Source organism: Nothoprocta perdicaria, unplaced genomic scaffold (assembly GCF_003342845.1).
Source record: "Nothoprocta perdicaria isolate Ctin4 unplaced genomic scaffold, notPer1 scaffold_55, whole genome shotgun sequence".
Classification (NCBI taxonomy): Eukaryota; Metazoa; Chordata; class Aves; order Tinamiformes; family Tinamidae; genus Nothoprocta; species Nothoprocta perdicaria.
Window position 1 is genome coordinate 975,267 of NW_020455810.1, and position 15,087 is coordinate 990,353.

Genomic DNA, 15,087 nt, shown 5'->3' on the forward strand with positions numbered 1-15,087 from the left:
GGGGAGGGGAGGGGAGGAACACCCAGTATAAAGTATGTTCCCAGTAAAAGATATCATGTAAGCTCTGGAAGAGCTGGGTGCATTCAGACTCAGCAAGGTTTTTAAGATTCCAGCCTACGCGCACAGCCACGGAGGCGGCAGCTACAGCAGTCTGCAGTGCTTCCTCCCCCACGTCCTCACTGCTGTCTCTCTGCGAGAGCACATGGAGCCGGGGCAGAAGTCGTGCACTTCTTGCCTCCTTCAGCGCCGCTCTCAGCGGCTCAGCTCAAAGCTTCCTTCGGCACTGCTCCCAAGGAAGGTGCTCTGTACCGACATGGAAGAGGATTCAGTCCTTTTTTTGAGGTTAAAGTTAGGACATCAGGCAGAGGGGCAGAGTCTCCTCAAATGCTGATAATGATTCTCTTTTACATAGCAGATGCATTCATTTTCACATCAAACAAAGCTTCCCTCTGTGGTTTAAGGGGAAGCTTTGCATATTTTGCCTTTGCTGAATTGCATTGCATATTTTACCTTTAATATATCCCTCTCCTTCATCCATGATGGAAAAGGAATGCCTTGGCTGAATATCTGAAAAAGCACTGCTCTTAGTACAGAGTAGTTGTCTCTCCTGACTTGTCGTAGGTATTTGATGTGATATGTCCAAAACAAGCCTTCATATGCCTAGAAAAAGACAATAAATATTTTAAACCTTGGATGAAGGTTTAAAAGTTGGAGTTCACTTCCAAACCTACTCATAGGAAAGGGCTAGGGGAAAGACAGATTATACTTGCATGTTTTAAATATACAAAAATATTCTAATACATTGTCCCAGAAAAGGAAGATCTTCTTGGAACCAGCTATTTGCGGCCATCTTTGCACTGTTGCTACCATAAACATTCATGTGGTCAACCAGACCAACATGAGAGCTTTAACCCCAATCACTTCACAAGCTGTGCTAACACATGGGACAGAGCAGGGGACAGGAACAAGTACCTGCAGAACACGTGAAAATTCCATTTTTTTTTTCTTTCCCCAGAAATTTGTCTTACACTGACCTGAAGCTGTCATGCATCTGTGACCTAAGGCTGAACATAGCTGAGAGCTCTCCGCTGAAGCAGACAGCTTGTTTCTGCTGTGTTACCTCTGGCTCTCAGATAAGCCCTTGACAAGACAGTTCTGACCAATAAGCCAATAGAGACCAATAGACCAACAAGCAGAAAATGAATTTAAAAACATTGTACAGTTGCACAGACTGCTGAATTTTACAACATTACAATTTGCTTCCTAAATGGGTCTCTAAGGCAGTTACACTTCTTTGTCCTTTCTCCTCAGCTGCTTCCCATCCCAAACCAACACCACTTCCTGACCACACAGGCCCCCCACTCCTCCTTTGCTTTGGCTGTGACAATCATAAACCAATCACAAAAATCATAAAAAACATAAATCATAGCAAATAAATTCTTTTTCTGGGTAAGCTTCCTAGTGCTTGAGCAAGCTCAGGAGGCTTAGAAAAGGATGTGATGAACCGAGCGGGAGCGCGTGGCCATCAATGGAGGTGAGGCAAGGGGAGGTGAGCCTGGAGTCAAGCCTGTCCCCAGGGATGACCTGTTAAACCAGGTAACCACATGCAGGACAGATATGTTGGGAGCCCCTTCTGGCCTCGCTCTACGTTGCGGTGGTCACTACTGGCATTGTTGTGATACTGCGTTTAATGGGGCCAAGTTTGATCTTTTCCTCGTTTATCACTTGGACCCAACTTCAGCTTTTGAAAGAGGTCTTCTTTCTTCTGGTAACTCCTTCATGCTGTTTAGCACATCAGCTTCATTTTGCCCTTTCTTAAGTCCTTCCTCAGGGTATGCACTTACTCAGTGAGTCCAAGACCAATACCCAAAGCAATGCATATATCAAATACACTGATGATAAATAGCAAAGTCTCCTATCCCTCTTAAGTTCTTTTTAAGATCTTCCTCGTCTTCTGAAGTTTCCCTTTCTGAAGATGAATGCAATCATAAGCCATCTTTTTGCTTTATTGCTCCTGCACGGATGTTGAATGCTAGTGCATGCTGCTTGCCATTGCAGAGAATGGCAATGGATACCAGACAGCAGTATTTTGAGGTAGGTCCTGAGCACTCGTTCAGGACCAAGGCAAGGGTTGCTTCTTTTCCTAAAGGCTCTCTGGAAAGATGCTGCATGAAATAGTCATGGATAGTATCCGTAAGTTCAGCCCCATAGCAATACCCATGACACTGATGGGTAATCAATGTCATCACTGCTGCACCTCCTGCCCCCTTTGCCTCTGTCTCCCTCGGCACATCATGGCCAGTGTTCCCAGCATCATTAGGTAACATTTCTGCATTCAGAAATGCAGAAATACGGACCTGGTGCCATATTTGTCCCGTGCAAGCCCCGAATTCCACACCATGGGGATACCAAGTCATAACATCACAGTTAATTGATTAACTGGATTTGATTCTAACATCTCTTTAACAGATACCGTGACTCTATCACCAGCAGAGCCACTTTAGCAACAACTTATCTGGGGATCATAAAGATCCATCCCAGAGTCTTTGAGTCTTGATGACTAACACTTAACACTGCTGAAACAGAGAGCCATAGAATATACAGTATTTGTTCTTCTTTGCTCCGGGTTGCCCATTCCCATCACGAGTTAAAATAATACAGTACTACTTCAACTTAAAACATATGCCAGGGTCCTCCAGAGCGTATCTGGGCTTCCTCCATTAATGGCCATTAAGAAACCACTGCCACAAGTCCACTGAGCATGTGATACCTCACATTTGCCAAAGTTGCAGCTCTCACTTCTATCTGCCAGGGCCACAGACATGCCCAGACAATGTAGAGAACTGATAAACATGTAAGCGAAGTGACAGAAAAGAGAATATGTGGCATTAGTGAATTATGAATTAAGCAGGTGTCTGACTCAGGACTCAGCTATCTATGACCCAAAGCCTGGTTTGGTATAGCACAGCTAGGTGATCTTGGCTCAGACAGAATTACAAAAGAAACTTATTAAGGTGTTTCAGCTAAGACTATGCAAGATAAGAAAAAATAAAAATGAAGAGAAAAAGGTGTCAGGTGCTCTCTGCTATTGCTTGGACCTTTAGCTTTTGTAAGCATTTAGATTTTGGCTGCATTTCATTCCTCCCCCAAATAAAAGAGTTTCTGCCTTCTATCAGAGGCTTGCCCAGAGACAGTGCCTAAATGCAGGTGATTTGGACTGTAATACTCCAGCTGGTATTTTCCTACTGTCGTAACAGAAGCTCCATTCAACCTTGTCCTTATTTTAGACCCATGTTAATGTTGTCCATTTTTCTTGTCTTTCAAACAATTGGTGTAACCAGCTCTGACAGGTGTAACAGTCGCCTGCATGAGAACCACTATCATGTTCTCAGGTACCCCATCTTCGGGCACAGATTAAGATTTAACTCTCACCTCCCGTATCTGCTTGGCCTGCTTTGTCTCTCCTTTCCACTCTCTTCCACAATAACCAAGGAGATCGACTTCTGGTGACACGCTGACATTCTCTAAACCAAGACCAAGGCACAGATTAGTTACAATCTCCTATCCTGCCTTTAGAGGGGAAGGGGAATTAGTGAATATAGAAAAACATTACTTATGAATCTTCTCTGAAGATAGCTGGTCCACCTGAAAGTGAAATGATAAAACAGTGTAAAAAGGGAGTTGTCAAAAGCAAAAATATACAGAAAAAAGAAACACTGGTGAAAATCAAAACCTACCATTTCAATAGCTGTGTTAAACAGTGGTACAGCCTTCTGCAGTACCAAAAAACGGCGACAAGGAAAGACATGCCTAGCTGTACTTTTACTTTCTGCCACAGGAGACACAAGGATCGCTTGGTAGCTGCTGTCCAGGACTGCACCTCATGCCTTCCTAAAATAGGGATAAGAGAGACAAGAGAGAGAGAAGGGTTTTACTTGCTTGCAACATGTGTTTATATTTACTAGAAAAAAAAAATCCAACTATGGCCCTACTCAAAAGAAGAAACAAAACAAACAATATAAAATTTGCTGTATATTTAGTGACTATCTTGACAAGTTTCTATGTTTTGGGGGACACTTGGTTCATGTTTTCCAGCTCTTCCCACAGTCTAGAAAGAGTCACAATTATAAGAGAGCATGGGCTTCCCCAAAAGACTGATACCAAAGTAACCACTCAATAACGAAAGACTTGCTCTGGGATGCTTTAACCAGGGAGCTGCACTGTCATTGCTTCGTCATATACCAAACTTTTAAAGATGACAAGTTTCTGGGAGCTGTGGCCTACAAATTGGACACGCGAGGCACTATATTAGCTGACTAAGCATCCTGTGAATGCCCACAGGAAGCAAAGGAAAGTTCCTTGCTCAATATAGGCGAGTTTAGGGTCAATTAAAAACTCAGGAGAAAGCTTCTTCCTAGGGATCTGGTGGAAAGCTCAGGAGATGGTGATAAAGGGGAGATGCTCTCACTGCTTTTCTCAGAGATATGCCACAATGCTCGCTTCCTCTTTGGAATTATAGTGGAGATTGGAAAGGTTTGGACAATCTAAAACTGAATCAAGAGAAGCATAGAAATTTAAAGGTGGTGACAAGTGCAAGGTCTACTCCCTGGGAGAGAAATTATCCTCTGGCTGAAACTGGAAGATAGAAAATTCCCAAAGTTTATGACCAGCAGTTGCTCTATTATTTATTATTTATAAATATATATAAATAAATTTATTATTTATTGATTGATTTAACATCAAATTTTAAGATATTTCAGGCTTTTGTTCAGACACCTCCAAGGAAGAAATGAAAATATCCTCTAGAAGTCCAAGTACGGAACACTTGATTGCATATAGCAAAATGGACTTCTGCTTTATATATTAAGATCAAGACATGCTGTTGTATCTCCTGCTTCACAGAATCAATCCCAGAATGGTTAAGGCTGGAAGGGATCTCTAGAGATCATCTAGTCCAACCTCCCTGCTCCAGCAGGGACACCCAGAGCACAGGGAACAGGGCGGCATCCAGGTGGGTTTGGAAGATCTACAAAGAAGGAGACTCCACAGCCCCTCTGGGCAGCCTGTGTCAGGGCTCTGCCACCCTCATGGTCAAGAAGTTCTTCCTCATACAGAGATGAAACTTCCTGTGTTTGAAAATGTTCCCATTACCCTCTGTCCTGCTGCTGACAACAACTGAGACGACTCTGGCCCCATCCCCTTTATATTCTCTCCTCAGAAATTTGCACATGCTGCAAAAAATCCCCTCTCAGCCTTCTCCAAGCTGAACAGGCCCAGCTCGCTTAGACTTTCATCATAACACAGATGCTCCAGGCCCTTAATCATTTCTGTTGCTGTATGTCGGACCCTCTCTAGAAGATTCACATTCCTCTTGCACTGGGGAGCCCAGAACTACACACAATATTCCTTGCGTGGTCTCACCAGAGCTGAGTAGATGGGAAGGATCATCTCCCTTGACCTGCTGGCAGCACTCATCCCGATGCAGGATAGGATCCCATTGGGCTTACTGACAGAAGGGGCACACTGTTGGCTCATAGCTACCTCGTTGTCAAACAGAACTCGCAAACTGCTGACCACGGAACTGCTTTCCAGCAGGTGAACTTATAACCTGTACTGGTCTCCGAGGTTATCCTTAACCAGGTGTAGGACTCTGCACCCTGTTACCCTGACCACCCATGCGCTCCAAGTCTTCCCTCTATCTTAACCCTCACCCTTACAATAGGCCTAGGGCTAAGATCCCCAGGCCTAGCACTATCTAAATGAGAAAGATGATCCTAGCACCAGTGTGGAAAGCACCCCACATTTCCTTTGGCATGCCCTTCCTAGACCCATTGGCCTTGGGTCTTCAAGGTTTTTCTTTTCTCTTAACCCTAATTCTAGGCCTAATCCTAACCCTAGCCCTAATACTAAGCTGAAGGTACACAGGCCTAGCGCTGCATAAACAACAAAGATGTTCCTAGCACCAGTCTGGAGAGAGCACAACATTTCCTTTGACATGCCCTTCATAGCCCAACTGACATTGTGACTCTAGGCTTTTTCTCCCTATTAATTAACCCTAACTCCAGCCCTAACCCGAACCCGAGCCCTAACCCGAAACCTAGCCTAAGCCTGAGGTTCCGAGCCCCAGTCATGGCAAAACGGGAAAGATGGTCCTAGCGCTAGTCTGCAGGGAGTGCTACATTTCCTTTGGCAAGTCCTTCCTAGACCCACTGCCCATGGGGCTCTAGGCTTTCTCTCTCTTAAGCCTATCCCTACCCCTAGCCCTAACAACAAGCCTAAGGTACACAGGCCTGGCGCTGCATAAGCGACGAAGATGAGTCTATTACCAGTATGGATAAAACCCTACACTGCCTTTGGCATGCCCTTCCTAGACACACTGCCACTGGGGCTCTGGGACTCTCTCTCTTCTACTCCAACCCTAGTCTGAACCCTAACCCTAGCCAAAACCTGGCCTAAGTCTTTGGTACCAAGTCTCAGTCATGGCAAAATGAGAAAGGTGGTCCTCACACCAGTGCGGAGAGAGCACTACATCTTCTTTGGCATTCATGGGGCACTAGACTTTCTCTCTCTCTTAATTCTAACCCTATCTGTAGCCTTAAGCCCGAGGTCACCAGGCGTAGCACTGCATGAACAACAAACTTGATCTTAGCACCATTCTGCCTGTATCACTACACTCCTTTCGCACACCCTTCCTAGACCCACAGCTCACGGGGCTTGAGGCTTTCTTTCTCTCTTAACCCTAATCCCAACACTAGCCCCAACCCTAATAGTAGACCTAAGCCTGAGGCTACCAGGCCTAGCGCTGCATAAATGAAAAAGATATTCCTAGCACCAGTCTGGAGAGAGCGCTACATTTCCCTTGGCAAGTCCTCCCTACAGGAGGGGACATTTCCCCTGGCATGTCCTCCCCTGCCCATAGGGCTCTAGGCTTTCTCTCTGTATCTTTAGGCATCTTCAAGTACAGGAAACATTTTTTACTGATCCCGATGGGCAGGAAAGCACCAACAGTAAGTGTCAATAATGGCATATCTACTGGAAACTCCAGGGCACTCCTACTTTTACCAGATACACTTACTGTTGATGGCAGTCAACAAATCAATTTTTAATAAGGAAATGGAAACTAGCCAAATTTCAGCTAACAAAACAGGAATTACTAAGAGAAGTACGTCCTGGTAGAAACAAGTTAAGGTATTTTATTCTTTCTCTGCTATAAGACAGAATCATCAACCTTATAAACCTTAATCACTGTAAATCACTAAATCTTCTCCTGCCTTTTAGGGGCTTTAAAAGCTTACAAATGCAGTTCAGTCCATTGATCAATGTGTATCTGGCATTTATGTTTTCAAAATGTTGCACAAAAAGCAATAAGAGTTTAAATAAAAGTCACTAACAGCGATTTAAACATACAGTATTCCATGGAAGATGGGATATGGGATAGACTCATTTCACTACTTCTGATGGCTATATGTCTACTCTATGATCCAGAACAAACTGCAAATACAGTTGGCCACTCCATCTGCTTGAAGGCCACACTTTGTCGCCCATCAGAAATGCGTGCACACAGCCTTTCCATACAACTTCTTCCTTTAATCGTTTTTATAGAATAAAAGACAAAAGGTTTGCACTAGCATGTACTTTTAAGTTAAATTAAGCAACCTCTTTGAAAAGCTTTTGCTAGCATTATTCCTGAAAAAAAAAAAAAAAAGCAGCCTCCTTCCAAGGTCTACAGTTAACAGGTGCACGAGCAAGGAGCTGTCCAGGAGCGCTGGGAAGTGTCGGCTCATCAACTGCGAAAGGAAACACGAATCACCAGGGAACACCCCACCACCGAAAACTGCTCATCCATTTTTGTTAAGGAGCACCAAAGAACATGCTATAATTGAACACTGCGCCTCTGATTTTACTTAAATTTAGAGGATTTATATCTAGAAACAGCTCAAATAAAAAGGTTAATGGAAGATGAGGGGGAAAAACACGCAAAGAAATGATGTAGGGCGTTTTTGTTGCATTTTTATCATAACATGGCCCGTGTTATGCCAACTTGTGCCCCATGCTCTGGGTGTCCCTGCTGGAGCAGGGGGGCTGGACTAGATGATCCCTCAAGGTCCCTTCCAACCTCAACCGTTCTGTGATTCTGGGATGTCCCCTGGGTCTGCAGTGCTGCACCCAGGGGTCTTGGTCCCCTCCTGGTTCTCCATCAACCCATGAGAGATCAGCAGGGGGTCCAGACTGGGGAGGGGATGGATCTCACCTTCTGCTTCCCTCTTCAAAGGAGAGGGACATGGTGCTTTGGGGTAAATTAGTTACTTTTAACATGACTTTTTAAGGTGGCAGACTTTCAAAAAAGCTGCGAGGGAGTCAAGTGTGGGACTAATCCTTTAGAGCCTTTTCAGGAGAGCTGTGTGCCAAAGAAGCATGTTATAGAACACTCCTACTCACGGCTTTTCTGACAGCTTTTTTTATATTCGGATTTTTTTTGCACGTGTCTCCTGCTGCCTTTGTAGGGGTAAGGCTTCAGACTTGGCACTAGCAGGAAGCTGATGATGTGGTATGAGAAGAAACCCCAGCGTGCTCCTTGCATGGCAAGATAAACACCGTTATCAACCCCTAATTTAGCGCTGTTTGAGCTGTTTTTGTCCAAATCACATACTAGGGCTGTTACGAGTCCCCGGACTTGCAGCTGGAGGAGGCCCATCCCTGGGCAATGCTCATGGTCTGGCACCCAAGGGATGTGAGCCCAGCACGAGAGCACCCAGCTGTGGCTGCCAGCTGGACAAGGGGTGGCTGGGGCTGGACTGTGTTAAAAATACACAGGGATATTTTACTGCTCTCCCCCGCCTCCATTTTATACTTTTGTTCCAGCTAAATTGCTCTTGAGTTTCTGATGGATCTTGGAGGATAAGGAAATATCTATTTTAAGCACTCCTCTTCTTTCCTGGCTTTTTCTTCATGCCGTTACCAAGAGCACTTTGTGATTCAGCTGCCACTTCTAAATTTCATAGACTTGGAAAAAATATATATATAATTACATTTCTAAGTCTGACATAAGCACTGAGGGTGGAAAATGAATCACAAAGTCCTGCTTGAACAGTGTGTGTCAATCCATAACAGGAGGGAAAGGTTATGAAGTCACAGAATCACAGAATGGTTGAGGTTGGAAGGGACCTCAAGAGATCATCAAGTCCAACCCCTCTGCTCCAGCAGGGACACACAGAGCACGGGGCACAAGTCCAGCGCATGTTATGATAAAAATGCAACAAAAATGCCCTAAATCATTTCTTTGCAGGTTTTTCCCCCTCATTCAGGGTTTTTTTCCCCCTCATCCCTCATCAGAATGATCCATGAGGGGGATCCCTTATGGGTTGATGTAGAACCAGGAGGCGACCAAGACTCCTGGATGCAGCACTGCAGACCCAGGGGACATCACAGAATCCCAGAATGGTTAAGGTTGGAAGGGACCTCTAGAGACCATCTAGTCCAACCCCCTGCTCCAGCAGGGACACCCAGAGCACGGGGCACAGGGCGGCATCCAGGCGGGTTTGGAAGACCTCCAGAGAAGGAGACTCCACAGCCTCCCTGGGCAGCCTGTGCCAGGGCTCTGTCACCCTCACAGTGAAGAAGTTCTTCCTCACATGGAGATGGAGCTGCCTGTGTTTCAACACAGCGACATTGACATGTGTGAACATTGCCCCACACTTTCTTCAGTGTGATGGCAATGCCTTCCTCAGGTCCCTAGAGCAGCCCAGAAATACCATAACTCTCTCCCCACACACAAAAGGGCAATTCCTGCAGCAGAGCAGACCAAACACAAACGGAAGGACGGTGAAAGCACCGCTCTATTCGATGGTGATCGATTCGTACCATGGTGCTACTCGAGCTTCTGCCCCTGAACTACCTCAGAGGAGAGCCACTTCCTGGTTTAAGAAAGCAAGGAAAACCAATTCCAGGCAAAGACGGCAACCGCCAAGGAAGCGACTTGACTTACCAAAAGTTCAACCGTGACTATCAATCGGATCTTTACTTCTACACAAAACCAAACAGACCAAAAGGAACACAGCCAAAATATAACTAGAATCATGTAATCACCTAAAAAACAGGATAGTTTCTGTTGTGTTTAAACCCATTGCTTTCAAGAAAGTATTTACACAGCTGACATGTAGGAGTTCCCTCAAGTATTCCCGCAATCCTTGTCCCCTTTCTGCAGGAATTACTTGGAAAAATACAGTAGAAAGGCAATCGCACGTTGCCTCCCTGATCTTCAGCAGGACCCCAAAGGGTTGCTGCCCACACCTCTATCCCATTGCAGTACTGACTTGTGCCTACTCCGTGGCAACAAGCGTGAACAGTTCTTGCCAGCTCCACAATTAACCAAAACTTACCCTGGTGCATTACTTAAAAAAGAAAAAAAAAAAAATCTATCTCTACATTGAAGATATTAGTGCATGCCTTGACCTGCATATGCCATTTGCTTCCTAGCAGGACAGAAGGAAAGCTCAGTTCTTGATGCCCTTTGAAATCTGGCTTCCTTTCTAAAGGCTCGGGATGTGCCATCCCAGGCCTTCAAAGCATTAAAGCTAAGATGCACTTCCATTTACAGATGAAATTAATAGAAGCCTTCAGAGACTTTGCATCCCAGACAAGAGATCACATAATAAAAAGTATTTAATTAAAGCTTTTATTCTCAACTATGATTTAAAAAAAAAGAAAAAATAAAACCAACAAAAACCACTTTCATTTTGTTAAGATTTGGAAAAAACTCATTCTTCCTTTGGAGATGCTATTTCAATGCCTGTACACTTCTAATAGCAGTTCTATAGATGCACTAACTCTCATAATTTCAAGGAAGTCCCTTCTACGGATTCCCGTTATGCTACTGTGATTGACACTGAGTCATCCCTAACACTGCTCAGGTTTGTTTCGGTTGAGCTGTTCACAGACCTTCAAAATCCCTTTTGTATATATTTTTACTCTGGCTGTGCCGAATTCAAACTGACAGTGTAAAGAAAATATTTTCTACCTGAACATCTTTCATATCCTAAAGTTACACAATCCCAGAACTGTTGAGGTTGGTTAAGGGACCCCTAGGGATCATCTAGTCCAACCCCCCTGCTCCAGCAGGGACACCCAGAGCACGGGGCACAGGGAGCCATCCAGGCGGGTTTGGAAGACCTCCAGAGCAGGAGACTCCGCAGCCTTCTTGGGCAGCCTGTGCCAGGGCTCTGGCACCCTCACAGGGAAGAAGTTCTTCCTCACACGGAGATGGAACTGCCTGTGTTTCAACTTATACCCCTAAGTTCAGCCAAAAGGCTAAGTGGTAGGGATATCCTGGGGTTTTCCATTGATTTATCTTTATGGCTGAAGCTCTGGAGCAGGGAAGAAAAAACAACTGGAGTCTTTTGGAACAAGAGTTTCTTTCCTCTTTATTTTTTATTTTTCTTTTCCTCTTGCTCAAAAGCACAAGACTTCAGCCTGCAGCCCTTCCCCGTACATCAGGGACTGATGGGGTTGATCATCAGCAGCCGTGACGAGCTGCATCTCATGGGGCTCCAGTGGCAGCTCTCTGGGTAGGACAGACCCCGCAGGCAGCCGCCTGTGAGTCACCGGCCCCTGGGTGCTGACCAGCCTGTTCCTAGGACTCAAGAGCTTGAAGAGGCCTTTGCTGAAGCGCCAAGACCCGGAGGGAAAAGCAATGAGAAATGCACGGCCACCGGGTAAGCAATTCCTGCCCATCAGATAAACAATCATCCCTGGATATAGCTGCATTAAAAACCAACATCAGGGAACCTGTGACTAACAAAGCTCAAGTATCACAGCATGCTTCCCATCTAAGTAGCTTCAGTAATAGCTGCTAGTTCTTGCAGACAGCAAAGGCATTTTGCCACCAGGATCTCATCAAGATGCTGCTCCGAAAAACAGCCCCTTTTAGTCACGGTGCATCCCTCTGCCTCCTGCTTCTCACCACCAGTGCTGGGGAAGCAGCCTGTCCTCCTCCTGCGCACACACGCCTGCCTGTGGAGCACGGCCCTCTCCAAAAGCCCCCCTGGCTTTGCTGTAAGGAAGCACTCTGCACAGCAGTGTATTTTTACCATGAAGTACTAAGCCACATCACCTGGCCCTCTGCCATCACACAAAGTCCGTGCTTCCCCTCCTGCGTACAGGAAGAGGTTGTTCCAGCTGTGCTGTGTATCTGCTTGGGAGCATCTCTCCCTCTTTCCAAGATACATTAGCAACAGAAAAGCAACACAAAGCAAACATTTTTTTTCTGGTCTGTGCCCTCTGCCCATCTTTAAAAGGCATCAGATCCAACTTGACATTTCTGAATTGACTTGCACAAACGTGAGTTCCTCTGCCAGTTTCTGGCTTCAGTGCTTTACTCCACACTTCCCTAAAATCTGAAGCATAAAAGCACATAGAAAGGTAAAATCAACTGCATTAGGATAACTCTAATTTTAAATTCCTATAGCTCCATGTAATGCCAAGAAAACCTAGCTAGAACAAATGTTACATAAAGACATGATCTAAGAAACCAAAGCACTCTGACAGAAGTTCTCTGATTGCTGTGACTGCTAATAAACTTTTTAGTATTATTGTTACAAGCATCTTGATGCTAAAAGAAGCTTCAAATGAAGTGGTCACATCAATCACGAGGCCTAAGAGACCACGGTTCCCGAATACCTCAGTAGCTGCAGTAACTGGCTAAAAGCTTGACAGGTGGAAAGGTCTACACACAACACAAACTAGGCAGGCCTGTCAATCGGGGTTCATGCAGCCTGTGCACATCAAGCTTTTCACAATGGAACGGGCAGTTTGCGAAGGCGTCACTTTTTTTTCAGTTGCAAACTAACAACAATTCAGAATTTTGGACCTTGGTACCTGGCAGTGTCATTTTCCGAAATTTGCAATGACACAAATCCACCCTTTTTAAAATCCCAGCCTTTGACAAACACGCCACAGCCAAAATTTGCACGCAGGAAGCGACGTGAAGTGAAACTGGAACTGAAGATTACTGAACAAATCAGCAGATCCCTCCAGTGAAGACATGGCAGGTCCTGCACATCACTGAAAACCAGGCTCAGAACACATCCTTGTCACAGAGAAAAACTCAAAGCAAGTGTTGAAGCTTGGAGAAAGGTGGGTTTTTGGCAAAGCCCACTGAAGCTGCACACGTTCAGCAAAGAAAGTGATAAAATAAATACTGCAAGAGCAACAGCTTACCTGTGGGCAGTGCCAAGCACCTTGCTTCCTCACCACCCAGATGCTGGGAAAAAAAGAGGGATACTCCAAGCTCTGTGCGCATGGTGAATGTCAATGCCGACACAGGAAGATGTCAGAACAATTGTCTTCAGAACAATTAAATTATAACCACCTCCTTCCCCTCTGTTATGGTTTGGCACCATGACCACGTGGGTTGGCTGCCGGGGTCAGGCTACGGAGCATAGCAGGTATTTCTGAAAGCTCAAACTCACTTGCCCATGCAGTCGTGCAAGGCCAAACAGCTTCAGATGCTAAAGGAAAATAAGATTGCCCTGACAGATCTTTTCGTGCCTGTCATATATCTTTGGCTGAGAAGACGCGAGGACTCGACCTGGAAGTGGTGTCTAAAAAGAGAAAAGATAGAACATCCTCGTGCTCAATGGGAAACCCACACCAGAGAGTCAGGCCACCTGGTCCAAAAGTTAAACACAAGCAAACAGCTCATATCACAAGGGAAAAGAGGAACTGGGAACTATGGAAATTAAGTAATTTATTCAGGAACCCAGATAAAAATGCAGATATCCATAAGCCATATGAAAAGCACCTGCATTTCACATGCTGACCAGCATACTGCTCCTGAAAATCCATCCTAACACACTTATTCTTTACCCATTGCCTTCAAAACTTCAGAAATATTTCATACACACAAAACCCTACAAAACCGCAGCTTTTTTTCTCCTACTGCATGATCACAATTCATGTCATAATTAAATTATTCTTCCAGCAGTAAAGACCTCAGTATTCCCAAGGAATAAACTTGAGCAGCTGGAAAGTCATTTTCTGAGCCTCAAAACTAAGACATGTCATTTCCTCCTGCCTCGCACACCTCACCTCTTTCATCACTCCCAGTAACGGCAGCGGATCAAAGGGTGGAAGGGGGAATAACTGCACGAATCTGCACAGAACAGGAGAGAGAACAGCGAGCACCGCAGGAGCTCGGCCAGGGAAACCTGCTGCTGCGGAACATGGAAGCATCGCCCCAGTGCCAGTAAATAAGCAAACATATATCACAAAACGTGCATCAGAAAAGCTGACTTGCAGGACCTGGACCTGTTGAGGTCCTGTTCACTCTAACCTAGGAGCTCTCCGCACGAAGGGACGTCCGACACCAAGCGCTACCTGCAGCCCGGGAGTAACTCGGAAAGGAAACAGGTCCGTCTTCCTGCCTACAGCTTCGGAGCCCCTTCTCCTTGCAGCTCACCCCTGCTTGGTGGTCATGTTCTTGTCTTCGTGGGGGAAAAGAAAAATACATTGACAACGATGTTCAATATTGCATTCCAAACGGTAAGTGAAAAATAACAATAGAAAAGCACACCTGCTATGAAAATGAACCACATGCTGCTGTTTTTTTAAACCACAACGCTCTCCTGGTCCATTAATGCTATTAGAGCAGAAACTTCAGAATACATAAGCTTCCAGACAATAAGATAAGGAGCTCTCTCATACATATTTATATATTACATACACACACACATGCATATATATACACATATTTACATATACACACACATATATATATATGTATAAATCACTTGCCATGCCCGGCACGGGGCAGGCGCGCTGCACTGCCCCTCACCAGCGCCCCTCTTTTCTCTTTACACCCAAAGGAGAGTCACAGCCCCAAACCCCCCGCTCCGCGGCAGCCCGCGGGAAACCCGCCGGGGATTCTAGCTAGCGTCTGACTGCTTCGGCAAAGCAGCTCCAAAAGCTCCTGGGGAAAACAAACAACAACAGACACCGGGGAGAATAAATAACAACAGATGCATACGAGGCAAACCCCAGGACTCGCCGCGCAGCCCCGCGCAGCTCCCGCGCTCCCCTGCGCCCCGCGCA

General features: G+C 45.4%; 1 protein-coding gene across 1 annotated transcript in view; it reads right to left on the reverse strand.

The window, feature by feature from the left end:
• OTULINL (OTU deubiquitinase with linear linkage specificity like) overlaps positions 1–14,699 on the reverse strand; it is a 19,163-nt gene extending 4,464 nt beyond the window's left edge. Inside the window, exons 1-5 of the mRNA XM_026048562.1 lie at positions 14,374–14,699; positions 3,738–3,891; positions 3,614–3,645; positions 3,433–3,524; positions 511–660 (exon numbers count right to left, since the gene is read on the reverse strand). Coding sequence (XP_025904347.1) covers positions 511–660; positions 3,433–3,524; positions 3,614–3,645; positions 3,738–3,891; positions 14,374–14,506 — 561 coding nt within the window. The 5' untranslated portion in view covers positions 14,507–14,699. The remainder of the gene's footprint in view (positions 1–510; positions 661–3,432; positions 3,525–3,613; positions 3,646–3,737; positions 3,892–14,373) is intronic.
• Positions 14,700–15,087: the final 388 nt, after the last annotated feature.